Source organism: Cyanistes caeruleus, chromosome 16, assembly GCF_971803275.1.
Source record: "Cyanistes caeruleus chromosome 16, bCyaCae1.hap1.1, whole genome shotgun sequence".
In the NCBI taxonomy this organism is placed as follows: Eukaryota; Metazoa; Chordata; class Aves; order Passeriformes; family Paridae; genus Cyanistes; species Cyanistes caeruleus.
In genome coordinates, this window is record NC_141716.1 from 2364610 (window position 1) to 2392000 (window position 27391).

The 27391-nt window shown below is 45.2% G+C and overlaps 1 protein-coding gene across 1 annotated transcript in view; it reads right to left on the reverse strand.

Moving 5' to 3' along the window:
- Positions 1–26932, reverse strand: part of LOC111938000 (uncharacterized) — a 28644-nt gene extending 1712 nt beyond the window's left edge. Inside the window, exons 1-16 of the mRNA XM_023939566.2 lie at positions 26783–26932; positions 26018–26231; positions 17045–17149; positions 16056–16142; positions 14977–15150; positions 14130–14278; positions 12161–12334; positions 11245–11656; positions 10887–11049; positions 9071–9182; positions 5682–5772; positions 5058–5144; positions 3236–3388; positions 2610–2739; positions 2441–2473; positions 633–736 (exon numbers count right to left, since the gene is read on the reverse strand). Of these exons, the coding sequence (XP_023795334.2) occupies positions 633–736; positions 2441–2473; positions 2610–2739; positions 3236–3388; positions 5058–5144; positions 5682–5772; positions 9071–9182; positions 10887–11049; positions 11245–11656; positions 12161–12334; positions 14130–14278; positions 14977–15150; positions 16056–16142; positions 17045–17149; positions 26018–26053 (2010 nt within the window). The 5' untranslated portion in view covers positions 26054–26231; positions 26783–26932. The remainder of the gene's footprint in view (positions 1–632; positions 737–2440; positions 2474–2609; positions 2740–3235; positions 3389–5057; positions 5145–5681; positions 5773–9070; positions 9183–10886; positions 11050–11244; positions 11657–12160; positions 12335–14129; positions 14279–14976; positions 15151–16055; positions 16143–17044; positions 17150–26017; positions 26232–26782) is intronic.
- Between the last annotated feature and the right edge of the window lie 459 nt (positions 26933–27391).

Here is a 27391-nt window from a genome sequence, read left to right on the forward strand (position 1 = left end):
ACATTTTCAGCAGCTCGTTTGGGACCCCCGAGGTGCTGCAGCCCTGCAGCTGCCCCAGGGGAGGGTTGGGTGGGATTTGAGGATGAATTTCTCCATCAGAAAGGTTGTGCAGCCCTGGCACAGCTGCCCATCCCTGGAGGGGATCAGAGGAAGGGGATGTGGCACTTGGGGACATCCCAGTTGTGCTGGGTTTGCTCTTAAAGGGCTTCTCCAGCCCAAAGGATTGGAAATGATTTATGGATAATCAGGATTTTATCATTCTGTGTTCCAAGACAGGGGCTGGAACTGGATGATCTTTCAGGTCCCTTCCAAACCATTCCATGACTCTTCGATCCTCTGTAAATCCCCTCCTGTCTGAGGGCAGAAGAAATAATTACAAATTCACTCTAAAACCCCCATTATCCCAAAGCGCTCCTCCAGGGCAGCGTGGGGCTGCCTGCTCCTCATCCACTTGCCTGGGAAGGAAAAGCAGGAGATGCACAAACCTGAAAACCCTTCCCACGCTGCAAATTACAGCACGAGACACCCTCAGAAGGGAATAAAAATCCACTTTCCCTCAAATTCTCCTGGCCCCAGGTGTCAGCACAAACTCCCAGGTTACTCCTCCCTTAGGGAGGTTGTGGATGATTTACCTTCAGCTCCTTGAAGAACTGGGACTCCTGAGGTGTTACCTTGCTTGCTTTGGGTTTAATGAGCCTCCTGCACTGGATAAGGTTCTCCAGTTCCTTTTTTAAAACTAACAAAAGGAAAAGAAAGAGGAATTTCACCAGCACGAAGAGGTGTCCAAAGGGCTGCGATGGTCTAATTTAGGGCAGAAGGAAAATACAAGAGAATGTGGGTCTGCAATACATTTATCCAGGAGTATTAACTTCCTGGTGAGAGGCAGAGCTCCTGAAAGAGGCATTTTCTCAGGGTAAAAATGTGATCACATCCAGCAAGTGCAGGATAATGAAGAGGTCGAGAGCGTGGTAATGCAGCAGCCATAAATCTGACCTTGCACTGGGATTAACCGTGGAAATAACATCCTTCAAACCCACATCTTTGTGTAGGAAGTTCTGGGCTCCTTTAAAGATAAAAGAATAAAAAATCCTCTGTGGAACAGGAAGAAATCCTGCCAGCTGGCACTGGGCTGCTTCCCTGGGAGCGGCCGGGGCAGAGGGCACAGCCTCAGCTCTGGGGGCTCCTCTGGCATCTCCTGCCCCGTGCTGGGCAGCTCCTGCAGCCCCAGGATGTGTCCTCAGCTGGGAGAAATTGCTTCCCTGGGTTTTGGGGCATTCCTTCCCCTCTGGCCTGGGCACAGCAGGAACCCACGGAGGGAAGAGCCCAGCCCACCCCACTGGCTCCATCTCCTTGGACATCTCCAGCAGCTCTGCTCCCCACGGTGCAGCCTGGCCCAGCACTCTCCAAAACTGTCCCGAAAACACTCGCTGAATTTGAATTGTCCCTGCAGACCACGGGTGGCTGAAGGTAAATATTGTTATATTTAGTGATTTATGTCTCCTAAAAGGTGTGCTGGAATTTCTTGGAGCAGGATGAGACACACTGGAGGAGCCTTGAGCTGCTCCCAGAGCTGGCCCTGAAGGGGTGCAAGGGTTTGCCAAACCAAAAGTGAGAGTGAGCATCATTCAGCTCTGTTATCAAAGGCTGAAATCAGGAATATTGGTCTGGAGTTGTGGCCAACACCCACGGCACACCTTCAAAACACAGATTATTATAAATTGCAACATAGTAAACATCATCTCCAGCCACTGTCACTCTGCTATCAGCTCTCAAAGGGCTCAGTGTAAAACCCACTCAGCTCCCAGGCCAGGGGACTGTTCCATGGGGAGCTGGAAATCCATCTTACAAAATCCATCTTACAAAATCCATCTTCCCTAAATCCATCTTCCCAAAAATCCATCTTCCCTAAATCCATCTTCCCTAAATCCATCTTCCCAAAAATCCATCTTCCCTAAATCCATCTTCCCTAAATCCATCTTCCATTTGAACAACCTCGTTCTGTCCCTCCTGTTGACTTCACTGCTGCTGGAATCCTTTCCAGAGAAGGGAACCAGTTTCTTTCCAGGAAGTTCTTGAACTCCAGGGAGTTTTCTCCTGTTGCACTCCCAGTCCCAGAGGCTCTCACAGCCATCACTGTGATGGAGCACTTGTACCACTTAACTTTTTGTATTTCATGATAAAATCTATTTACCATGGCCAGTACATTTTTTTTTTTTACATTTCTAAACCACCTGGACACACTTCAATATTTCTTTTTTTTTGTTTTTAAATTCTTCACAGTACCATGGCAGGTTAAGCATCTCCATGGCAACGCTTCACCTCAATGTTTTGAACCTTAAGCTCTCTTTACAAACTACAGAGGTGCAGTGAAAACCTGTTCCAAATGACTGCACAGTGCATGAAAAATCTACCTCTGAATGTAGAAACCACATTTACATACCATCAACTTCAGCACTGAGGCCCTTCATGGACGCTGGAAAGGAAGAGAGAGGGGGAATGATATAAATATCATTTTTACGGCGAGAATGGGAGTTTGCACAGAAGTTGAAGGACTTAATTCTTTATTTGTTGATCATTTGATCATTTTCCCCCCACTTCCCTCCTCTCACCATCAGGAAGAGCTTCAAATTCTGTCAGCTCCTGAGGAAACGTGGCCAGCTCGGGCTGGTGCAGGAGGATCTGCTCCACCAGGGCGTGGAGAAGGGTGAACATCCTCTCCTTGCCCCTCAGCAGAGGCAGCTGCAACAGAGCAGAGCAGGAACTGACACACTGAGCTGCCACCCCTTCAAAAACAAATAAACCACGAGAGAGGAGCAGCAGAGGTGCTGATGGATCCCAGGTGTATTTGGCAAGAGTAGGAAACAGCGAAATTAAAGTTCTGCTTTTCATTTTGCTGTTTGCTCCTGGTTCGTAGCTGGTGTCAGACAATTCCTCATGCCAAGGGATTGTAGTGTCAAATCAGCATTTGGATGTTCTACCTCATTAGAGACACAGCAAATTCAGCAGCACAAAGCCAGTGCTGCTGCCTGAAATGGGGAAACACAGCTTGTGATCACAGGCAGGAGAGAATTCATTGTTAAACAGGATTTTGTTCTCGTGTGACCGAGGGTGGGCGGTAAGATGTGAGCTCCTCATTAGGAATTATTGCCTCTCTCCACACTCAGGGACAGTTCATGTTAATGGCTAACAAACCTTGGAATAGGAAGACTTTAATTACAAGAAAATATTTACTCACTTTGGCCAGAGATGACAGTCGGAATCCTTTAGCCACCTCTTTCCCAGCTTTCTCATTCAGATGGTTCCCCATGGCTAAAATGTACTCCAAAACAGCAACAAACTTTGGGCTGGACTGCAGCTGCTTGCTCGCTTGGATATTCTGGATTATCAGCTGAAACACACCAAGATTGAAAATGTGGATAAATCCCTGGTGTCTGCACCTTCCCTGTGCCCCCCTCGCTGTCCCCTCCTGAAATCCCTCCCTCGCCCAAGGACACCTCCCTGTCCAAATCCCCCAGGGATTTTCAGCAAGTTCCAAGCCCCCAAGAAAGCTGTGCTGGCACAATCACCCCAAAAGGAGTCACAGCCTTTGTGGTTGCCAAACCAGCTCTGCCAAAACAACCTCAGCCTCCTGTGCACAAAAAGTGTTTTGCAGTTTGGTTGCCCAAATTTCAGGGGTCAGGGGAAGCCGAGTCTGGAGCTCCATCCTTCACCTCCCTCCCTTCCTTTGACACCAGCTCAATGCTGTTATCAAAACTCTTTGCACAGTTTCCCCACAAGGAAGAATGATCATTTCCTGTACTCCAACTCAGTATAATTCAGTTTTCCCAGGGAAGCCACCTCCCTTCTTGGGGCTATAGGCACAGGAGGTGATTTTGTTCTGAGTTAAAAAATCTGTATTTTTTTAGCACCACACCTCTTTTCATCAGTGCAAGTTTAAAAACAGGGAGAGGATGAAGCACATGGGTGCACTGACAGGTGTTGTTAAAGCATTTATAGCACAGCTCAGGGCCACAGGGTGATCAGAGCCAACATTCACATTGCCCCTTGGGATTTTAGGTCTATATTCTGTGGTTTAAAAATAGGTGTTAGCATGCAAAAGAACATACTTAGACACTAATTAGCTCTTCAGTGAACATTAAATATCCATCAAAGCAAACAGTGCAGAGCACAACTTTCAAATATTCAATATTTGGCTTCAGAGGAGGACAGCAAAGGTGTGACTGCAGCAGGCAGGGTCAGGAACCTCTGCATGTCCCCTGTGCTCTCCATCTGCTCCTCTTCTGAGCTCCCCTCACTGCTGCTGTGGGTTTAATCACAGCCAGAAAAAGAATAACAACTTGGTCTCGCAGAACTTTCACATTTTGTTTTCATTCCCTCGCAGAACGAGGGCAAAAACCTCTGAAATATTTTCATGGTGTGGAAATCCTTGTTTTGAATCAGAGCATGGATAAAACCTGGCAGGGGAGGCACAGCTGGGAGCAGCAGGATCCAGTCACGAGACTGGCACTTGTTTATTTGCATCTTAGGTCATCCTGGAAAAAGGCAGAGAGGCACTTGAGCTCTGGTTCCCAAAAATTTCAGCCCAGAGCTGTAATCCTTAAGGGGAACAGCTCCTTCAGTCTTAAGGAAATAATAAATCTCTTTGAGATTTGTCAGAAAAAAATCCTCCATGTCTTAGACTGATTCTCTCAGCTCACGGGGCCAGAAGCTCCCCACAAAGGGAATTGAATTTGAATGGTGAAATTCACTTCTGTCTTATCACTGGCCAAAGAAGGAGGAAAGTTTCATAACTCCAAATAAAGTTTTGAGGATCTTTCCTTGTTCTTTTCTCCCTCCTTTGTGGAAGTCTATTCTACTGCCATGCCCATCATCTTGAACCTTGGTGGAATAAGGACGATATTAAACACACAAGTGGGAAAAAAACCCAAAAAAAAATCCTCCCAAACTACACAGCTTTGAAATCTGCCCTGAGCTGATTTGAGCCTCTCTGAGCAAAACAGACAGATGCTGATCACAAACACTCACCAAAAGGCACAAAAAAGGCTCCTGGTACTCACAGGCTCCAGATCTCTGATGCTCTCGGGGAGCTCACGGACACGGAGCAGGAGATCCAACCTCTGGCCCAGCTGAGGGATTTTACACATCTGCACAGAATTGAGCAGAACCAGAATAAAAACTGACATTTATACCAAAACATGTGTATACCTTTCATTGTTTACTGAGCAATTCAGCTGGGCCATTGCTTGCCTGATTTCTGTGCTCATTTATTCATTTTCCTCGGGGCCTTAATCCTAATCCTGGATATTAATAACTGCAAATTCACTGGATGCTCCTGGGCAGTATTAAAATCAATTGCAATCCTTTCTTGTGAGCAAAAATGGTTAAATACATATAATTTTATAGATGATGGCTTCTAGATTTTGGGAATCTGGATTTAGGTCAGGATAAATCAGCTCCTACTCTGTAGGAAGAGGAGGGAGCGTGACTCGGAGACACAAAGAGATCCATAGTTCTCTTTTTGTTATCTACCTGTGTCAACTCTTCATCAGAATATTCCTTTTATGCTGATTCTGGGTGAGATTGTAAATTTAGGTTCTAAACAACAGCTTCTTGCAGTGGTTTTAGCTTGGAGAATGCCCTAAAAATAGGATGTGGTGTCCTTTAGTATTGAAACTCCTCACCTCAAACATAAACTGGTCAACCACGTGCAGCTCTGAGCAAGAGCCCTTGAAGGACAGGTACCTTCCTGCATCTTTGGGTGTGGGCAAATATCTGTAAAGACAAAATTAAAATTAGGTGTCATCTTCCTCTTCATTCTGGGTTCTGATAAAATAATCCCTTGTCCTGGAGCTCCCTGCATTTTGTGTGGTCTGTGTTTTGTATTTACTGCTTGTCCTCTGTAGGCATTTGAACCAAGTGTGAGATGGGAGGCAAAAGAGATCTGCAGACACCTCTGGATATCTGGGAAAGTTTCCACGTAGATAAGGCTGGAAAACAGCCAGAATGTCCCCCCCAAGACATACAGAGAACTTAGAATGACAGAATATTTTAGAAATACAAGACAGAGGAGTTCAGGCCCTGATTTCCAGAGAGGTTGGATCCTTTCTTATCTCTGGTAAGTCAGAATCACAGAATATTCTGAGCTGGAAGGGACCCACAAGGATCATCCTGTCCCTCCTGGCATTGCACAGACACCCCAACAACCCCAGCCTCGAGGGTTTCTCTTCTTTATCACGATTTTTATGGGGTTTTTTCACTTGCTTAAATGGTGACAGCACAAAACACAGACTCACACCTTCCTCCCTTCTGCACAAGGTCACAGAATATCCTCCAGGGCCACGGATTTTTAGAAGGTTGATGTCTTCAAATATTCCTCCAGTTGGAAAAACAAACACAGATCTCCCTGCCTGTCTGAGCCATCACTGGGGGAATTCACAGCTTTCTTCAGAAAAATGGAATCGATGTCAGAGCTCACATGTGAGGAGTGTAAAGAAGCTGAAATCAGTATTCAGACTTACTCTCTTTTCTTTCTCTTAAAACAAACTTCTAAATTTGCAGCAAGAGTGATTAAACATTCATGGGCAGAGCTATACATTTCCAGTAAAAGTCAGGGAATGTACTCAAAGATGGAAAAAGGCAAATATTTCAGCAAGTTAAACACAGGACAAACACTAATATTTATTTTACTGTTGTCAATAATTAATATGACATTCCAATTATAAAATTGCTGGGGTTTGAATTAACTCTATATTGTAGCAGATTGAAATTTAATCCTTTCAGCCCGCTTTACCATCAAGGGAAAAAAAAAAGAGAATTTTCATTTAAAAATAAGTTAGCTGTTGGCAAATGAAAGGGTGTTTATTCACATTAAAAATAGTTTGAGCTTTTAAGCAAATTCATAGAACGTATTTTAAAAGGTGACAGCAAACATCTTCATTTAATCAGAAGTCTGATACCCCATAAAACTCTTTAGCTGCATTATGCATAGAAAATGGAACTAACAGATTATCTGGAAGGTTTAAAGCTCAAAGCACTAAACAATGGGAGCCATGAGAAAGGAGGCACAAAAACACATGAATGCATTCCATAAATATCTTTTTACATGAATGCAGCTCTAATGGAATTTGCACAATGAAAAAGATTCCCATTTCTCTGGGAAAAAAAAATAAGTTTAGAGGGACGTGGAGTGCTTTGCTGTTAAGAAATGAGGATAAAGAATGATTCAGAGATGGAGAGGTTTCTGTATCAAACTCATTCTTGAAGTTCCCAGTGATATCCCATCACTTCCACTGGATGCATGAGCAGGATGCTGCTCCCTGGTCCCAGCCTTGAAAACGGGATTTGGCTGTGGCTGGAAGGATTTCTCACTCTCCAGCAGCAGGATTTGGACACTGTGCCCTGGCTCAGACACTCTGGCAGGTACAATCTGCACTGAGAGGAATTTTCCAGCCTCCTGCCAGCTCTCCTGTCCTGCCCACGGGCTCAGAGTCACCTGGGAACGGTTCACACTGTTCCCCAAGGAGAGATTTCCCATGGGACACCTCCAAAAAGCTCCTCAGAGGTGCTGAGTGCCCTCCTTGTGTCGTGCCAGGGAAACCTGGGGGTGCTGATGCTCCAGGAGAATTCCTGCCTGCTCCTTCCATCCTTGGGGATCCAAGTCATCACTTTGAGATGGATCTCAACTCTTCCAGTTACACTCAAAACTCTCGGGGTGGAAAAAGGTGTAGCTACCTCTCAGTGCAAGATTTGCACATGGATTCATTGATTTTGGCAGTAAATAATAATCCCAGGGACAGAATCCTTGAAGCCAGCTAGCATCGTTTGAATCCTTGAAATTATACAACACAGAGCAATACAACAATCAATATCCCTTACACATTCCACTGCTGGGAATATTCCCTCAGCATTATTGCCATCAAAGAAAGACTTCAAGGAATAAAATATGATATTTCGAGCTTCATTGCCATCATTATTATTATTATTGTCTGATGGCAAAGAGCCCAGAGGCCATAAATCAGTGATGGCACAGCAATTTCAGCAGCCTGGAGATCCTGGACTGAGTCTGCAGAGTCCTGAGCAGCAGAGTGGGGTCAGTGCTTCCCTCTGAACCCAGGTGGGAGCAGGGGATGCCCTGGGAAATGGGGCTGGAGACATTTCCTTTCCCTTTGCCTTTCCAGAAACAGCTCGTGGCACTGGAGAGCGTTTCCATGTCCAAACATTTCCCTGCAGCTCTTTCCTGCCCAATTCCAGCACTGCAATGAAATATTTCTGTTCCCATTGAGCCTTTAGGGTCAGATTTTCAGCAGCCCCTCAGAGGGGCTGTGCACCTTCCAGCAGATCCCAGTTGGTGTGGGGTTAAACTGGGACAGCAAGGAAACGCCTCCCAGAAATCAAAAAACATTTCAATCCCACCCATGTCCCTCCTTACTTCAAAAACCATCCCACAGAATGACATTAATTCCATGTTTCGTGTCTGTTCTTCCTCACATCGCTTCCCAAGTACAGATAGGATTCTCCAGACTTCAGAATTACTGTCTCAGATCAGGATTTTAAGGCCAAAATTAAACTGATTCCACAAGAAGCAGAAACATCAATTATTTACTTCCTCACTTTATCTGCCAGTGCCTTCTTTTTCCTGGTTTTCTTTAGCAAAACACTCATTTTTTCAGTTTCACATCAAGCTTTTGAATGCAAAAATGTTTCTTAAAGTGGCCCAAATATCATCTGGGGACTGGGATGTGGAGCAGATCCCACTCTAGGATCCCACTTCTTTCCTTTCTTCCTACATCTCAAACTATTCAAAAAGATAAAATCCAGTTCCTGTGAATTTCACATGCCAGTAGTTTGCTGACACTTCCAAAATCTGTCCAATTTTGTTACAGCTACAGAAATCTCCACTCTGCTTGAACCCCCCAGATCTCTGCCCCTCAAATATTCCAAATATCCCATAAACCTCCTTTAATTCTTGTCTCCCTTCGTCCCCTCCAACCTTCCAAACTTCACATCACTTGCAGAAGATCCTGCCTTCTCCAAAAGGTCCCAAAAGGAAAACAATTCCCCCCAAAATTACCTTCTCAGTGCTGTAATCTGCTCATCTGTGAGCCCACCACTCTCCTCGTGGATGATGAAGAGTTTGTCCTTCAGCTCACTTGGTTTTATACGGAAACTTTTAAGAAAAATGTCTGGAGAAAGAGCATTTTTGGGTTACTTGGAAGGGAATGCTCAAGGGAAGGAAAATCACCAAAGTATCTCATCTAGACTTAGCAGAATTAAAAAAGAAAGAAAGAAAAAAATATAAATAATGAACAAAAAGAATAAAAAATATTCAGCAGCTGCTGTCATAAGGTAAAAACTCAGCCTTCATATTGTATCTAAATTTACATAGCAGTCATCAAGGAAAAACAAATCTGAGGATGATTTTCTTGTCTCTTGCTGATACCTGCTCCCTGTGTGGCAGAAATTTCTTTTTTCAACAAGAATCCATTAGAGAACTTAGATTTATTTATTTTTTATTTTCTCCTACCCTGGCCTTGAATTTAGTGTGGAGATCTCTCGGAACTCTCATTTTCCTCTGGCGTTTACAACTCCACTCAAAATCTCCAGGATTTTTAACCTACTGGCACTTTGGAGCTTCATCTTTTTTCTCATTAATTTAAGGACTGTGGTTTGCAGCACTTGCAGGAAGATTAATCAGAATTCTCAGGATCAAATTAACTTTTGATCTGAGTAATGTCCATTATAATAAGGATATGCCAAAACTCTCACTGATGAGGATAAGATTAAGAAAGGGATGTAGAACGTCCCAGAGAAAAATGCTGTAAGAGGAACAGGATCAAAAGGAGGAATAGTGTTATTTGCAAAGCAAAAGAAAGACATTTCCTCAAAGAAACTGCAATAATTTAGTAGATAAAAGTGCTATTACAAAATTCTTTTATCTGCAATGGCACTTACCCATCATTCTTCCTTTTAACCCTTCCAATTGTTAGTCAAGGGATGCAATAATTCCGAGTTATCTCCATTTACATTTCCCAATTAAAACTTTACGCGCTCTCCAAAATACATTTTTATTCGTGTTCATCAAGATGGAATCATTAAAACTTCAGAACTGACTGCCTCAAATTCTTTACACATGTAACCATCTTAAAGCATCTCCAGGTTTTATAGATATTTTCTGGAAAGGTGTTGTTGTGGCAGAAATCAGAGTGCCCTTTGAAGAACAATTACTGCTGCCCCTTCAGTATCTACCACTTCTCACAGGGGAATGAAAAGACCTCTACAATATTTTATAAGGGAGACCAGGGTTGGGTGTTGAGCTGCTTCATTAGCTCTGAAAGGCTGCTCTAGGTCAGGCTTTTGGTAGAATCCCACCTGAAACAGGAGAGCAGAGGGTGTCAAGAGCAGGATCCTGTGCACAGCCTGAGCTCAGCCTGGGAACTGCCAAGAATTCCAGAGCTGCCCCAAAGGCTCCTCTCACCAACCCACCTCCCCCTAGACGGGTTCTCAGCCCCACTGCAGCACAGCACTCCAAGTTCTGCCTCCCAACCTGCTCCTGGTGACTTTGCAGCCCACAAAATTGGAAAAGCCTTTGTGTTCAGAGGCTTAAATTGATTTCCTGGGTGTTGTGGATGACTTCACACATCTGCCCCACGACAGCAGCATCACAGCTCAGTGGCACAGCCAGGTTTGGGGATTTATCTCCACAGCATCCAGGGCCACCTTTGGAGCAACTGAGCCATGGGGTTGTGTTTTTTTCCAGAGAGAGAAGCACTGGGTTAAAAGATGATTTACACCCAGCCTTGCTCACTGCATGGCAGAAAGCAGAAATAGCAAAGGCAGGCAGAGCTCAGCTCCAGAGAGGAGCACACAGCCCCTGTTAATCCACTTACTGAAGTTATGTGCAACTTTTCTGTCCAGCAGGATGTGCTGATTCACTGAAGGCTCGCTGCCCAAAAGCACTGCTGTGTCCTGGATCTGGAACTGCTCACACAGCCTGCAGACATCTATTTTTCTCTTGCCTGGGTCACACGACCCCCAGACAGATTTTTGAATCTAAAAATACAGAAGGGACACAGGGTAAACAAAAAGCCAGAAGAACAGAGGCTCTTTGTTCCATGCAAACACAGAGAGGGGCATCCAGGTCATTGTCCAGGCACAGCTGGACTCTCATAAATATCCGTGTCAAACAGGCTACAGTATTTAGGGTTTTTTTTTACCTTTAACAGCTCCCCTCAGCCTCATGCTCACCTTGTCACAAGGAACGACATCCCAGTGAAAGGCTTTGGTTCTCTTTGCTGCTGGAGAGGGGCTGCAGGGCTGGGGGAGGGCAGGAGGGGCTGGGGGAACCTCAGCTGTGCCCATGGCAGGAGGCAGAGCTGGGGCTGCCTCCCCCTCTGCAGCCTCTGCCAGCGGGGCTGGGGGCTTGCTCAGGCTGCTCCTCGCACAGCTCCCACCAGGGTGGGGAATCTCCTCCTTCTGCTCATTCACAGGCACAATAAATTCCTCATAATCATCTTCAGGGGAGCTGCATCCTTCAGCTCCCTGCTGGGGCGCAGCGCTGCCCGGCTGGCAGTGCCTCTCCAGGAGGGACAGCCACTCCCTGCACAGCCTGCCAGCAGCCTCAGGCCTGCTGCTCTGCACTGTGGGGGCTATCCGCAACCTGCAAGGGAAAAAGGGCATCCAGAAACGCCACAAGTGTGAAAAACATCCTGCCCTGCAGAGTCCTGCTTTGGGCAGAGTGCTGCGCCTGGCAGAGGGGCCCAGTGCTGCTGGCTCTGAGCTCCTGGGTTCATCGCTGGGCTTTGGCCGTGCAGGGACCTCGCTATCCCTCCTGTCCACCTGGGGAAGGTGTGTCACACCTGCCTGGGGGGAACAGCCCCTCAGAACCCGCTCACATCTGTCCCAGCAGCTGTGTCAGGCATCCCCTCACAGCTCCTGACACAGCACCTCCACCAGGTGCCACGGGCAGGATCCCAACACATCAGGTTGGGATTCCTCCTGAAACCCTCCCCAGATCTCTGCAGAGCAATGGGAGGGGGAATCTGTGTCATTCTGGTGGCCTCATTGCTCCTGTATTGTTATTTTCCTCTGGGCCATTGCCATCCTCTGCTGCCTGGCCTTGTTTGCAGCAACTCTGCTTTGACAAATTCCTGATTGTACTTACAGATATCGGTGATCTCTAGTGTGGAGGGAGAAGGTGCTGCAGCCACTGTCCCTGCTGAGCCCCACATCCCCAGCTGCCAGAGGAATTGTGGCCGTGGCAGGGGCTGCAGGGCTCCTGCCCCCCAGCCCAAGGCAGTACAAAGCCAGTTCTCCTTCCCGCAGCTGTGCCAGGCACCTGAAGGACAAGGGATGGAGACACAGCTCATTCCTCACTGCCTTCCTGCTCACACAGCCTGGCCCTTGTAAAAGCACCTTCCAGTGTCAATAAACCTCCACATTCTTACAGCACCCTCCAAGGAACAGTCAAAAATACCAACAGCAGCACACAAAATCTTTGGGATGTTCTTATTTGAGAGTTTCTGGGTTTCAGCTGACACTGAAGTAAAGTGGGACATAAAATCTGAGAGCTAAAGTTAAACCTGACCATCAATTCAAAATCACCTGTTTAAGTCCTGTTAATTTTTTGGCCACGCTCTGTCCCTCCCTGTCCATTTACTCCTTGTGTTTATTTGGGGTGGTGGATCTTTGGGACTCTGGGATTTTAAAGGAATTTTGTGAGTGAGCAGTGCAGAACGAGGCTTCAGGGTTTTTGTGTCTTCCAGGTTTCACTCCACCAAGCTATAAGCAAATCACCAAGTTGAGTTTCCAATCATCCAGCCCAATATCCCTCTCTCTTGGAAATCCTGTTCCTCCATGGGAGCTCATCCCTCATTCCCAGGAGTCACTTGGCAGGGAAGGGTCAAAGTATTCTGCTCTTGAGGGCTTCCAGTGACTGTGCCAAAATTTGGGGAAAAGCTCTTTAAATTATAATAAATCCTGGAAGAAATTCCCTGAGCATACAGAGCTTCCATCCCAGCAGAATCCTCTGCTGCAGCCTCTCCTCTGGAATTCTGCCCTGCTCTTCATAACAAAGGTCCCGACAAGAGGTTGGGTTTGTTTTACTGTGGGTTTTATTCTTATTTAAGCTTTTGCCTTCTCATTTTTCTGAAAGATTTCTGCCTTTCTTTATCATTCTGGCAGTTCCAGCAAAACTCTCTTTCCCTCCCCTCTCTCTTCAAGGTGTGGCTGGTTGATTAAGGTGTTCTAGAAAGAATTTAAATAAGTTTAGCTGCTCCAGAACAAATTAAACATAAAATATAAATTGCATCTATTCCCATACAAACAGTCAAAGTGATAAGAATTGTTTAATGGAGCTGGCAGTGCTATTGATCTCTCCTTTCTTCCAGGCAGGGACTTATGGTTCAATCAGATCTCCAGATGCTTCCACCATCACTTACTTTGCCAAAAGAAAAAAAAGGAAAAAAGGAGGAGGAGGAGAGAGGATTAATATCAAGGAGAAAACAACAAGGGCTTTGCTTCACAAGATAAACAGAAATCAATTTTTGTTTGTTAACAAACCTGTTCAGTGTTGCAAGGTAACAAATCCTGGACACACTCGAGGATAGTGTTTACAAGACTTACAGTGTTGCCTTTTAAAAGCAATTAAAATCATTTTCTGTGAACTGTGAAGTCTTTTGAGATAATTGCCTTGTGAAGATAATTACAATGGGAATTTTTTTCCATTATCTAGACAGAATTTTTTTCCTCTCTCTTTCTGTCCTTTGATGGTTTAAGAAATTTCCAGGTGTTTCAGGAGCTGTCTTGGGGAGCAAACCATGGAAAAACCCCTGGATTACTGAGAATGGAGGGAGAAGTCAAGAGAGAAACAAAGTCCCAGCATCAAAATTGTTCTGAGCACCGTCACCATTATAGATTTGGGCTGCCAAAGCTCCCAGCAGCCTCCAGATCACAGCTTTGGTTTTTTTGGGTAGCACCACTGCACTGACAGCGCATTGCAGTGCTTCCATCTCAGGCAGATTGGGCATCTACCTTACACTTAAAAAAAAAAAATCAAATAAATAATTAAGTTATCATTACATTCAAATCTAAATGCGTCTATCAGAAAATTTAACAAAATCCAGAGCTCATACTTCACCCATTCAGTGGAGGTTGAAGTGTTCTGCTGCAAATCCAGCAGCCCTTCGTGGATCACATCACATTCTGCAGGTCTCCCAGGGCAGGACTCCACTGGTCTCTTGGAAGAATTGCTCTGTATAACTCTGCTCAGCAGATAGATTATCTAAATAATAAATGACAGCAGAGAAAAAAAAATATTTTCCATGTTAATTCCCTTGAATAAGACATCAATAGTTGGATTTTACAAGTGCAAAGCCACAGCCAAATGGGTAAAATAAATCAACATAAGATATCTCAGGTCTTTCTATGATGCAAAACTACCTCACTGCAATTTGGTTCTATGCCTAAACCTGTCTGTCTAAGGAGAATATGATTTTACTCTGAAGGGGTTACTGTAAAACAGAACTTTTTAATTCATGTCTAAAGTAGTCCAGGACAAAGTTTCTGTTCAGCTCAAGCCCAAGCAGCACTCGACCTGAAAATCTCAGACAATGCTCAAAGATGAACCACTGGGTCTGTTCTCAGCGTGAGGACAAGCCTCATTCAGCCTTAAAATCGGGCATTTTAACAAATACCTTATAGAGAGAACAAAAAAGTGCTTTGAAAGCTCCAGCTGGGATTCAGCTGTGCACATCACCAGTTTTGTTTGCCCGTTTGAACACTCCCAGAGCAGTCCCATCCATGCTGTGGCTGCAGAACTGCCCCACTCGCACATCTCATCTCGAGCTGTGCCAAAATCCTGCAGCCAACTCCATCCCAAGCTGGCATTCCCTTTGTTCCAAGGGCCAGGGGGTGAATCCCTCCCTCCTTCCCTGCCTGCACAACTCACAGCAGTGCCTGGGTGCCACCAGCCCAGCTCACCTTCCTTTTATCATCGAGGGACACAGCCTCCAGCTCGTACTCCTGCCTGCCCTGGAACACGATGCTGAAGCGCCTCCTCTCTGCATCCTCGCAGCCTTTGACTTGTGAGAAGGGGAACTGCTTCTTAATAGTCCCTTTCTCGATGTTAAAAATGGTCCTGCTGTTGAAATCCAGCTGCAATAGAAAATTCTGCATCGCTCGAGGCCGTCTTTGGTGAAAGGCAAAGGCAGCATCCCAATGTTACCACGTGAAGGGGTTTAGATAAAAGACCAGAATAAATATCATTTAAAAATTACATTCCACCATTAAGATGCTGCCCAATGCTTGTTTTAGTCACGAAAACTCCCCCAGATATTCCTCCTAAGCTGTGTTTCCACACATCTCTTTTGATGAATATGCATCAATGCCTCACTCTGAAATATTCTTTGTAAATTCTCCTTGTCTCACAAAACCCAGTGCAGAAAGTTCCCCTTCAGCACAAACTAATGGCAAAACCACTCACTCAGTTCCTCACTCCTTCAGTCTCTGAAGTGCAGGGGGTTAGAAAAGCACTTCTAAGTTAAAAACTTGCACGTGCAGACCACACCAGCAAATGTCCACACTGTGGCCTTTCCCTCTGTCCTGTTTCTAGCAGAAAACCTCCAGAGCAGAACCTTTCTCGTGATTATCTCTGACTTTTGAAGGCTGCTGGTAATTAGAGAGCTGAAATTAAACCAATCCAGATTCTCAGACTGATAATTCCCACATCTACTACACGTCTCTCCATTTTTCTGCTTTATGTCTAAATAAATAATCTTTTCATTCCAAAAAAATGGTGGATAATGGTGGGAAAATTACATTTTGTACAGTTAAGATGTAGTAAATAAAAAAAACTACCCTGTAGTATGCATGATTTGGACTTGTCCATTATCAAATTTTGTCCAAACTATGAGAAGTTTCCATGAAATCCAGGGAAAAAAACATGAAACCTTTGTCCCTGACTTCATGAAAGGAGGAAATCACCGTCAGGGGTTGTTGACAGAAATTTGCTTTAATATATTTTTATACACTGCAGCAAAAATGAGAATTTTTAAAGTTACCTGCAAAATCCGTTTCTGCCACCGGTAGTGTTTGTATTTGTAGATAATGAAATTAAACTGGGACCCAGTTAACAAATCCTGTGGGTCCTGGAAAACAGAACAGGAGTCACATCCCACCTATCCCACGGATAAGGTTTGGCCACCCAAATCCAGCTGTGAAATCTCTCTCTGTGAACAGAAACAGGAGCCCTGCAGGAGAATTCCACAGGGACGGATGGATGGAAGTGTCCTCCTGACTTTTGTTAATCATGTTAATGAGGATGTGGAGAGAGATTATTGACAAGGGGGAATGGCTTCACACTGACAGAGACTGAGTTTGGATTAAATATCAGGAGGAAATTCTTTGCTGTGAGGGTGGTGAGGCCCTGGAAAAGAGAAGCCTTGCCCTGCCTGAAGGAGCTGCAGGAAAAACAAAGATTTCCAAAGGATGGAGTGGTAGAAATGGCTTCACACTGAAATTGAGGGGGTTTAGATGGGATATTGGGAGGAAATTCTTCCCTGTGAGGGAGAGGAGGCCCTGGAATAGAATTCCCAGAAAAGCTGTGGCTGTCCCATCTCTGGAAATGTTCCAGACCAGACTGGGCAGGGCTTGGAGCAACCTGGGACAGTGGGAGGTGCAGGGGGGTGGAACAAGATGAGCTTTGAGGTCCCTTCCAACCCAAACCATCCTGTGATTCTGCAATTCCCTGATTCTGCCCCACTTTTATTAATCCAGGACTTGTTGCTACCCTCGGAATAACAACCTTTGTATGGATTTGAACTTCTTAATCCGGGTAACCCTCAGTGCAGCCACAGCATTTCCAGGGAATTGCCGCCACACAGGCAGCACCAGCCAGCCACCCCTGTCCTGTTCACTCAGGAGCTGGGCTCTTTGTGATTCCCAAACCAGGACTGTATCCTTGGGAGCAATCCAGACACGCTCCTCACCTCAGCAGGGCTCTCCAGAACACCTGGATATATTACAAAATACATCAAAGGAGCGGCCTCACCTTTTCAGTATACACCTCCTTCTGTGCCAAATGCAGGGCTCCTTCAATGCTCACTTCTTTATTTTTCACCATGTTCATAATTTTGAGGATTTTTTCCTGGTTTAACTAGGAAATAAAAAAAGTCAGTCAAATGTTTTAGGGGACACAGTTTTTCATCTGGCTGTGGAGGATACAGAGTGCTCGTGACACAGCCACGGTAGCTGCCAGAAAATTACAATTTCACTCATATTTTATGTTCTACTGACGACCTGCCCAGCAAATATAATCTCCCTTTGAAACCCGGTGAAAGTCCACAAGATATCAAATATACAGGGGCTTTTACAGCTTTGGAAGATGTGGTGGTAATATCTGGAGATAGAACTGCCAGGGGGAAACCTTTTTGAGTTAGAAACCCCAGCAAGAAGTGAAAACATCAATTTTGCATGGCAGCCTGTCTCATCCTGAGTGCAAAGCCCTGCCTACAGGACCACATGAAAGGAAAACCAGGAGCATTTGAAATTTTCAGGATGAAGAGGGGGCAAACTGCTGTTGGTTCAGGGAGGTGCAGCTGCCACGGGGACTTAGTGCAGCACATGAAAAGCCAGCGTTGCACTTCCCCTTTTTCTCTCCCCAGAGCAGGAGCTTGAGCTGCAAATGAACTCTCACATGGGTTTGTGTCGCTGCTGTGACGTCCCAGCCCTTCCCAATCCTCCTGGCTCCTTCCCAAGCCTTTCCAATCCTTCCCAACCCTCCTGGCCCCTTCCCTGCCTTTCCCAACCTTCCTGACCCCTTCCCAACCCTCCTGCCCTTCCCTGTGACGGTGAACAGGAACCGAGCAGGGACCAAAGGCCAGGGGAGGCAGCAGGGATGCAGCAGCACAGCTGGCACACAGCTGGATGGGCTCTGCAGGGCACAAACCTCCCTCCTTTGGGACACAGCACAGAGCCCCCCTGTGACAGCCCTTCCTCAGCAGAGCAGCAGCTTGGAAGGAGCCTGGAGCTCCAGCAGAGCTCGGGAACTTGGAGATTTTTGTATCCAGACTCTGGGATCCAATGTTCCCGGTGCCCTGAGAACGACCTCACCACCGAGAGAGATTCCAGGGATTTCCAATCATTCTTTCCCAACTCCCCAGGAGCAGACCAGCACAGGCTGGGCAGGAGCAAGGGAAGGGCAGGAGGGTTGGGAAGTGGCCAGGAGGGTTAGGAAAGGGTTGGGAAGGGGCCAGGAGAATTGGGAAGAGTTGGAAAGGGACCAGGAGGGTTGGGAAGGGTTGGGAAGGGGCCAGGAGGGTTGGGAAGGGACCAGGAGGGTTGGGAAGGGGGCAGGAAAGTTGGGAAGGGACCAGCAGGGTTGGGAAGGGTTGGGAAGGGGCCTTGCCTGCAGCTGCAGCTGGAGGTGTTGAGGACCTGCCCTCCTTTCCCTACACCCACCACTCTCCACAAAGAGAGCAGCTCCTCTGCTGGACACCCCAGCAATGCAGCACAAGTTCCTCCTGGAGCATTGCTGAGGATGGCAAAACCCTCCAGACCACTGTGCCCAACCTGTGGTGGATCCCCACCATGTCCAGTCCTTCCTTGGCCACTTCCACCCCTCCAACTGACCCCAGGCACAGCTGATGTGCCCCATAAAAACCACCAGTCCCACCCCAGAGGTCCAGCAAAGCCACAGGTTCGCCCTTTTCCCCAACCACACTACACCCAGCACTCCTTATTCACCAAATCTCTGCCAGCTCACCCTGGACACAAACTCTGCACGTTTTTACCACCTCCAAATAAAAGCAAGAGAAATATTTTGTTTTTAAAGGCCTGGAATTTTCAGTGCTAATGGAAAGGTGAGTTATGGGCCAGCTCCCAGCTGCAAACAGGATGGGGAGCAGTGAGGAAGGAGGGAAATTCCATGAATTTTCCCGATAATTCATTCACAGAAGGTTCCTACGATGATCTCCCCACACCTCACATGCACTGGGTACCATTAGATCTCAACAAGGGAATTCCTCACCCAACAGGCTCTGTGTGAGTAAACACCAATATGGATATATTTGAACTGAAAAATGCAGTTACCTTAAGGCAAAGCTCTGCCAGCTCCAAAGTGCAAGAGCTATTTATTCAGGATAGCAGCTCCTGAGATGAAGTTAGAGAGGATTTTTGCCTGTTGGGCTTTTTGGAGAAAGGTTCAAAGAATTTTTGCAGCACGATGATAATTTTAATTTCTTTTTTTTTTTTCCAAATTTAATATTTTAAGATATTCTCTTTAAATAAAAAATATAGAAAGGAAGACATTCAACTCAATATTCAATTCTTCTGCTTACCTTCACCAAAGTCTCGTCTAGACTCAAATGAATTTCTGCCCAAGATGTGAAAGAAACAGGCAACATGTCTTAATTTCATTAAAAATGGATGAGGGAGGGGAAAACGTTCACAAAAGAGAAACAAATCATTCTGTTTGTTTAAATCCAGGAAGGTTTGTTGGGAAGTCAGACCCCTGACAGAGGAGGAGCACACAAAGGCACTGCTTGGGGCAGGTTGTTTTTAACAGCACCTTGCTGGTTTACACCTCTCTTAACTCTCTGCACATCTGGAAGGAGGAGGGGAACATTTCCAAAGCCAAGAGAGGCCAAAAAAGGCGTTTTCCAGCTTATGAGAACTGTCAGAACTCTTTGTCAGAAGTCTGGTTCATTTAGGTTGCTGACAATCACGTTTCAGGGTATTTTTACTTGCAAACAAGAGTTCTGTATCAGACCCTGACCCTTATCCTTTGGTATCTCTGGGCCTTTTCTCTCAACATGACACAATTTCTGTAATGTGTTTGTTTTGCTTATATTTTTATTAAAAAGAAACAAAATTTGTCATATTAGCCACCAAAATGAGGATATAAGCCAGTCTGTGCTATATTGCCAAAGAAAATGTGACTGGAGAAACCAAACTGAATGTTTCATACAAGACTGAATAACCAAACTTCGAAAAAAATTAAATTCTTCTCTTTTTAAAGCAGACACATTAAGGAAATACACGAGATTGTGTTAATAATGCACTCACCTGCCTGGTTAAAGCAGCTTGCTTAAAACAGATAAAATTTTCATCACCCTCCCCAAATTCAGTAAAGCCACACAAATGATTTGAAAGAATTCACAATTGAAGGAAGAGCGTGGGGCTCCAGACATTCCCTGGAAGGAGAGGTGAGGTTTTTATTTTTTGGCCTGGTATAAAATGTGTTTAATGGGGAGAGAAGAGATTTCTGCCTTGTTCTGGGGCAGCTGCCAACACTGCCCTGCACACAACCCCTCCCAGGCCTTCCTGCCTCTCCCCTTTACCTAAAAGGACCCTCTAGAGGGTTTGCACAGAGTCCAGATGCTGTAGAAATATTACTGGAATAATCCCAGATGCTCCAAGAGCCAGTGAAGAAGAAGGGGTTGAAGCCACATCATCTAAGCTGTTCTGGAGCAGGGCAGAGGGAAGCACACAGCACCTGGGGCACTGCTCAGGGATAAAACACCAAATGTGCTCCTCTGGCTCTTCTCTCTGCCTCTCACCCTCCCCAGAGGGTCACAGGGTGGCTCTGACTCCTGGGCAGCCACCTGAGCTCTCTGGGTTTCTCCAGGGGACAATCCAGCCCTGCACACCTCTCCTGCCACCCCAGAGCCCTTTCCCTGCGCTGCCTGCAGAGGAACCTGATCTGATCTCAAACTCTCTGTGCCTTTTGCTCAGCTTGTTCTCACCCCTCGGACCACCCAGCCTGAATCCTACAACATGGCAGCAATCTGATGGGAAAAACCACTCCTGGAATGTCACAGAGGCTGGTGTGACAGGCTGAGGCACCATCCCAGGCCCACCTGGGAGGAGATCACAGCCCCAGCTCTGTCACTTCCCGACACAGCAAAGCCCAGCCACGCAGAAATCCTGCTCCCTGCACCGGAGAGGAGCGATCTTGATTCACTTCTAGACAAGTTTTTCATTGTTAAGCATTCCTTACACTTGTCCTGATTAAACATTCAACATCCTCACCTGCTCCCTGCCAGGAGCAAGAGACAGACAGGATCCAGAGGGAAGGGGGAATTGTTCCAAATCCTCCACAGCCGCATCTTCTGCACTTCCGTGCTCCAAGGAAAAGGTGTTCAGCCCAAGAGGAAAGGATCAGGTCGGGCTAGCTGTTGCTTTACACAGAATTCATTATTTTGGGCTGTAAATCTGCCTGAACTTTGCTCTGCCTGTGTGCTGAATGTGTCATTTAAGTGATTTTAAACACAACAGATGCAATCTGGATTGCCTGAAAGCTCCAGCTTGGTGTTACCAACTTCCCTCTCCTAATTTATTCACTTTCACCAGGTTTGAGGTCAGCCCAAGATGTGCTGAGTGCTCCCAGACATTTCCAGGGGAGGGGTTTTCTCCTAGGACCGGGGTATCTGAAAGGCCTTCAGTTTGAATTTACATGTAATCTCAAACCAGGTGACTGATGTGGTATTTTTATGTGGCAATACCATCTTCTGTAGCCAGGCCTAGAGACAGACTGATATTATTTGTCAAACAGAGCTGCTATTCATCAAATAAATTATCCATCTGTAATAATGGTTTGCATTATTTTTGCAGATCCATATCTGGCTGAATAAGATCTGCCAACATTTATTCAAAGAAGAAAGAATTCATCAAACAGGAGCTTGATTTCCTTGAAAACACTGGAAATTCTGCCACTTCCAGAAGGAGCTGGAGGGACCCAAAGATATTTTATTGTAATTTATTTCTTACTGGTATAAAGGCATGGAGTGATTGATTACAACATAAACTCTCAAAGAGCAGTTCTCAAACACATGAAGATAGAAACTGGTGCCCAGTGACGTGTCCATAGCACAGTTACTACACCAACGATTTTAACTATTTTCAGTATTGAAAATATCACCCTATTGAAATCTCAAAGCTTTGACATTTCTTAAAATTCCCTCAGAAAAAAAAATTACCCTTTTTAGGTCTCACATGAGACAAACCCTTCAGATTTTCCCTCTGGACCATCCTGCTCCATCAGCTCTGAGAACTCATAAGGAAATGACACTTGGGAAGTAATTTCACTGCGAAAATTCAGGATAAATTGAGTGGTGCTGACTTCTTTTTGTGCTACTCACTGTTTCCTCAGTGCTCTGCTGAAGGACTGGAGATTCTGTTTGTTAAATTTGCAGATTTTGACGGGCAGATGGAAAGAACTGCAAGGGGGACTCAGATTCCAAACAACCCTGACAAACGAGAGCAGCAATAATCTATAATTCAGCAGGCAGAGGAAAAAAACAAAATCTGGATGTTCAGCAGGAACTGCCAGCTTCACAAGCAGTGGCTGAAGAACATATTTTTTTGCAGAAAAAGCCCAGAAGTTTGAGCAGCTTGCAAAGTGACAGCAGTTCCCACCATGGTGCTGTTGCAATAAAAGGGAATTTCCCTCGGGGAGATTCCAGCAGCAAAACAGTGGAATGTGTGCTCAGCACTGCCAAAGGATTCTGCTGGAATAGGGGGGAGATTTCCACCCCTCCAGAAAAGAGCTGGAGTCTAGCTCAGGGTAATGAGAGCCATCAGAGCTTTGGGAAAATGGGATTTCCAAGGGAAAAATGGGGATTTCAGAGCCTGGGGCAGGCACAGGCTGCAGGAGGCTCCTGTGTGCTGGGGTGAGGAGAAACACGAGAGAAATGACAGCAAAAGAGGTTCTGCTGAGAAGTTTGGAAAATATAAGAACAACACTGAGCAGTCCAGGGCAAATTATGGAGTCTCCCACCCCTAAACATCCTGAAGAAGAATTAAACAAATGAAACAAAATTAAACAAAATGAAACAAAAGCTTTGGGCCATATCTAACCTTGTTTGGCACTTTAATTTGCTCCAAGCCTGCAAAGAACTGAAGGTTCCACTGCTTTTCCAGGGGAAAGGGGCAGGCAGAGATTTAAAAAGTTTGGAAAACTCCACCCAGATGATGAGCTTTTATTTCCAAGGCAGAGATATTTCCTGGAAATCTCCTTCAGGCACCACGTGCTGCTTTATCAGAACCAGCCTCAGCATCACCACAGTCCATGGCCTGAATATTTTAAATTATTCTTGATTTCAATACTTAAGTGTGAACTTGGCCAGCAATTTCTTGGTGTGCTGAGTTATAGTTTAAATGCTCTGCTACAAAATGGACTGAAACAGAATAAAGAAGGTGGCTCATACAGGAGCATTTCAGTTTGCTACTGAAATAATAACGTTCTGTGCCTTTAGTGATGGTAATTAAAATAATCCACTAGTAAAACAGTGATAAGAAGCATCAAGAATTATCATATTTGCTTCTTAATGTGAGAGTCAAATTAATTTTGTGAAGAAACAAAGATTGCTGGGCTACTTAACAGTGACATCTAATTATTTTGGAGAAAAACATGCATCCTTCTGCTCACAGGCTCCCAATCTCATCTTGTGCCCTCATGTCTTGTAAAAGAAAGATTCATTCCAAGCAGGAACTGGGCTGCTGAAATGATGAAATGCTGAACAAGAGATTTGATTCTGCTGGAGGTTTATTAAATCACATTAACACCTGCAAAGCAAAAGGTATGAAGTGCAACAGAGAGGAAGCAGCACTGATTTAATGCACATTTAACTGGGGATCCAGGGTCTCCATGAGTTTCATGTTAATTAGCTGGAACATTTAATGAGCAAACCCTTCATTATGTTCTAATCAAAACATGGACTAAGAGCTTGCAAAAACCCCCCCAACGAGCATCCATCTGCTGATGTATCATTTCTGACCCGACTTTTCCTTTCCCCAGCATTCTGGGTTGTTCCTAAATCATCCAGGCAAAATATTGAGGTGAATTCCTCCTTATCCATCTCCTCCTAAACTCCCAAGAGATTTAGCAGGATGTTATCCTTGCCTGTATAAAGGGTTTTGTTCTGTTCTCAAGACTTACCTATAAAAATATAAATTTTCCAAGTGGGCAGATTGCTCAGGATCAGCTACCTGGACATCTATTTAAGCTGGGTCTTACAGTCAGGAAATCATTTCTGTTCAAAAAAAGGCTTGGGAATATTCACTGTGCTCCCAGTTTCAGGAATTTGGGCAATATTGAAACAGGACATGTGGAGCTCCAAATCAGGAGATTTAACTGAGGGCCCTGAGCTTTGTGTGGCTGATGAGGAGGACACACATCAGGATGTGCTTCAGCCCTGTCCCTCAGACCACCAGAGCTGCTGCCAAGGCTTTGTTTTTTATTATTTACTTTTATTTTTATTTTTTATTTTTATTATTTATGTTTTTTATTTTTATTTTTATTATTATTTTTTTTATTCATTTTCTCATGGATACACACATGAGAAAATATGGAATATTTTGGCCTCGTTTAAATAGAATTGATCCCTTGGTAAGTATACAGTGAAAATCCACTTTTCTACCTCAGAAAAGACTAGGGAAATTAAAAAAAAACTAAAAAAATAGGGGAAAAAATCCATCACCTAAGAGAGGTGGCCTTTAAGAAAAAGTCTAATGAAAATTGTAGGGGAAATCCATGGGGATAAAGTACTTTAAAGCTGTTGATTAAAGAAAAGCAGGGTGGAAAAGCAGAAGGTCTGACCCTGCACCATGATCTCATCAGCTCTCAGATGAAAAGCCTCAGGAAGACAAAGTCAGCCTTTAGAGGGAGTTCACAAGAAGTTTCAATCTCCTTTTTCTCATGTTTGTGGGTATTTTGGTGCTGGTACAAGCTGAGCTCTGTGCATGTGCACACTGCAGGCCTGGGGGTGAAAATCAGTGAAAAGTGGCACCATCTGGCCGTGGTTTCCTGTTTGCTGGTTCTCATAAACATGAAGTAAAAAATTGCTCTCTGGTAGCAAACATTTGGTTGTTTGCACATCTGTGCTGCCCCCGACCTCCCAGGAGGGAAGAGGAGAGATTCACCAGCAGCCTGTGGGCCTGTGCCAGGCCAGAACCAGCCGAGCCACGGGCAGCAGGGAGAGGGAAAACATCCCATGGTTGTGCCTTTCCAACCCCTCTGGCCTCAGCAGCTGCTCCAGGGAGATGGCAGCACCTCAGCTTCTCCCTGGGGCAGAGCCAGATGGCAGCTGAGGTTTTCTTTCCCTTCAGGTGGAGCAGTTGATGTGTGCCGAGCTCAGGGATTTGGGTTTTGGGTCACCCGTCCCAGCCCTGCTCCGAAGCTTTCTCAGGCCAAGGGAGCTGGTGCTGTAACCACAGCCCTTCTTCCCCTGGCACAAACCAAAGAGCAAGAAATAGGTTTTCCTCCTTGTTTGTGGGATTGCTCTGGGGTTTTGCAGAGCCTGGCCTAGCAAATCCCTCACGCTTGAGGAATGAGGGGAAGCAAGCAAGCAGGGCAGGATCCTCCCCATGATCCAGTCAGGAGAACTCAGCACACCAAACACCACAATCCTTCTTTCCCCTGATTGCTCTTCTCCCTCTGCCAATCCCACCAACTGTCCCAGCCAGAGAGGAGCTTCCCCCACTCAATTCTCCAGGTTCCAGACTCCCAAATATTAAACGAGCAGAACGCTCCCAGTCTGTGTGTGGCAGGCACTCAGACAAATCCACAGTGCTGATGTACATTCACTCCTGGCATATCAGTCACCTCAGATTCCAGCAGGATTATCAAAAGACTGCTTTTGCCTATAATATAAAAGCACTTTTTCTCCCCTCCAATTACCCTATGGAAATTTTTAGCACATATAATATAAAGTGTTAATAAATCCTCTCTAGCATGGCAAGAGAAAGACTGATTTTCTCTCCTTGTATCAGGAAAACTTTGCACGATTCAACTTTCTCAAGAATAAAGCACAGAAAAATACTGTCTGCTACACACCTTCTGCAAACACTCTCTGATATATTAGACCAGGCTGAGCTCATATCACATAATAGTCCATTACATCAAAACCTACTGCAAATTCCTCGCCAGTAAAGCACAAAGTCATTCCCAGTTTATGATAAAGCATCTCCAGCTGAGCACAACAAGCAGCACTTGCACACCAGCCATAACACTTTCTGCCTTTACCTGTGAAAAAGTGTCTGCTGTTCTTGTGTTATCCATGTCTGGGGAAATTCTATTTGTTTCATCAGTATCCTACAGGGTGGCAAGGAGCACTTTATTCATGGATCACACCTGCTTCTCCACAGCATGCTGCTCCTTCTCTCTCTCTGCCTCTCTCTCTTATGAAATCTTGCAGCCAATGGCTTTTGTTAAGTGTTACTTCCTTTTCTGCAGAGAACTGAAAGAAACAATAATGATGCTTTGCTTCCTTATGGCAGCTCTGTGGAAAGACCAGAAAAATGTAGAAGCTGTTTGTTTGCTTTTCCTGAACTGATATTTATGTTCCAGTGACTTCCTGAGATCACCGAGCCCTGAACGCTGAAATTAGGATTTATTACTATTTATTATGATTTATTACTGCTTATTATGATTTATTACATTGCATCTGTCTGAACACCCAGCATATGTTAGCTCCCAAATAAATTCCATGAGAAATGGAAGGAAGTTTGCCTGAGGAGCTGCAAACACAGCACTCAACGTTCCCAGCAGTGTTTTTATGCACAGCAGCAATTTTAACACATCTCCAAACTGAATATCTCCTCACTGAGCCACCTGCAGCTTAGTGCACAAAGATAAACAGCATTTTAAACTTTTTCTTTGCTGTCTGTACTGGAGGAGAGAATTGTGATTAGGAGAGGGAATTTCCAGCAAAGCATTCCTGAAATCAAACTCCAGCCCTGATAAAAATTGTTCATGAGCTGCAGGGAAAACACACCTTGTGTTCCTCACCTTCACATGGTGACTCCTGCAACATCACAAACCCACGTCAGAATCAATCTGGACACTGAAAGTTCTGAGGAGACACAGCTGGAAGGTGAACTCTTCACATTTTACAGCTTCTCCTCCAAGCAGAGACAGAGTGGAAAAAGCAAAAGCTCTGAGATGTCAATGCAAAGCAGAGCTTTTAAGAAGCAACAGGAATTGAAAACATTTGGGGTTGATGACAGGTCTCCTTCCTCTGCTGCTCTAAAAGCAGCTTTTTTAATAGAAACAAGAGAGGAAGCTGAGGGGATGGGGCAGAGCAGGTGCCCCTGGACCACTCTGGGCTCATTGTGAGCTCTGCCTCAGCCCCAGAGGAGCAAACCCCACCCGCCAGTGCCAGAGCTCTGCAGCCACAAGTGGGAGAGGAAGGAATAGGAACAAACTCTCCCGGATCATTCAAGGCACTGGAAATTAAATGGAAGGTCAATATATGCTGATATAAACAGGGTTTAATCATTTGAACTGATTAAAAGCCTTTGTAGGAGTGTTAGCTTAACACAGCCAATAATGTAACAGGGCCTGACTAAATCCAGGTCTTCTAAAGAAATATTTAATAAAAGATTGTCTTTCAATGCC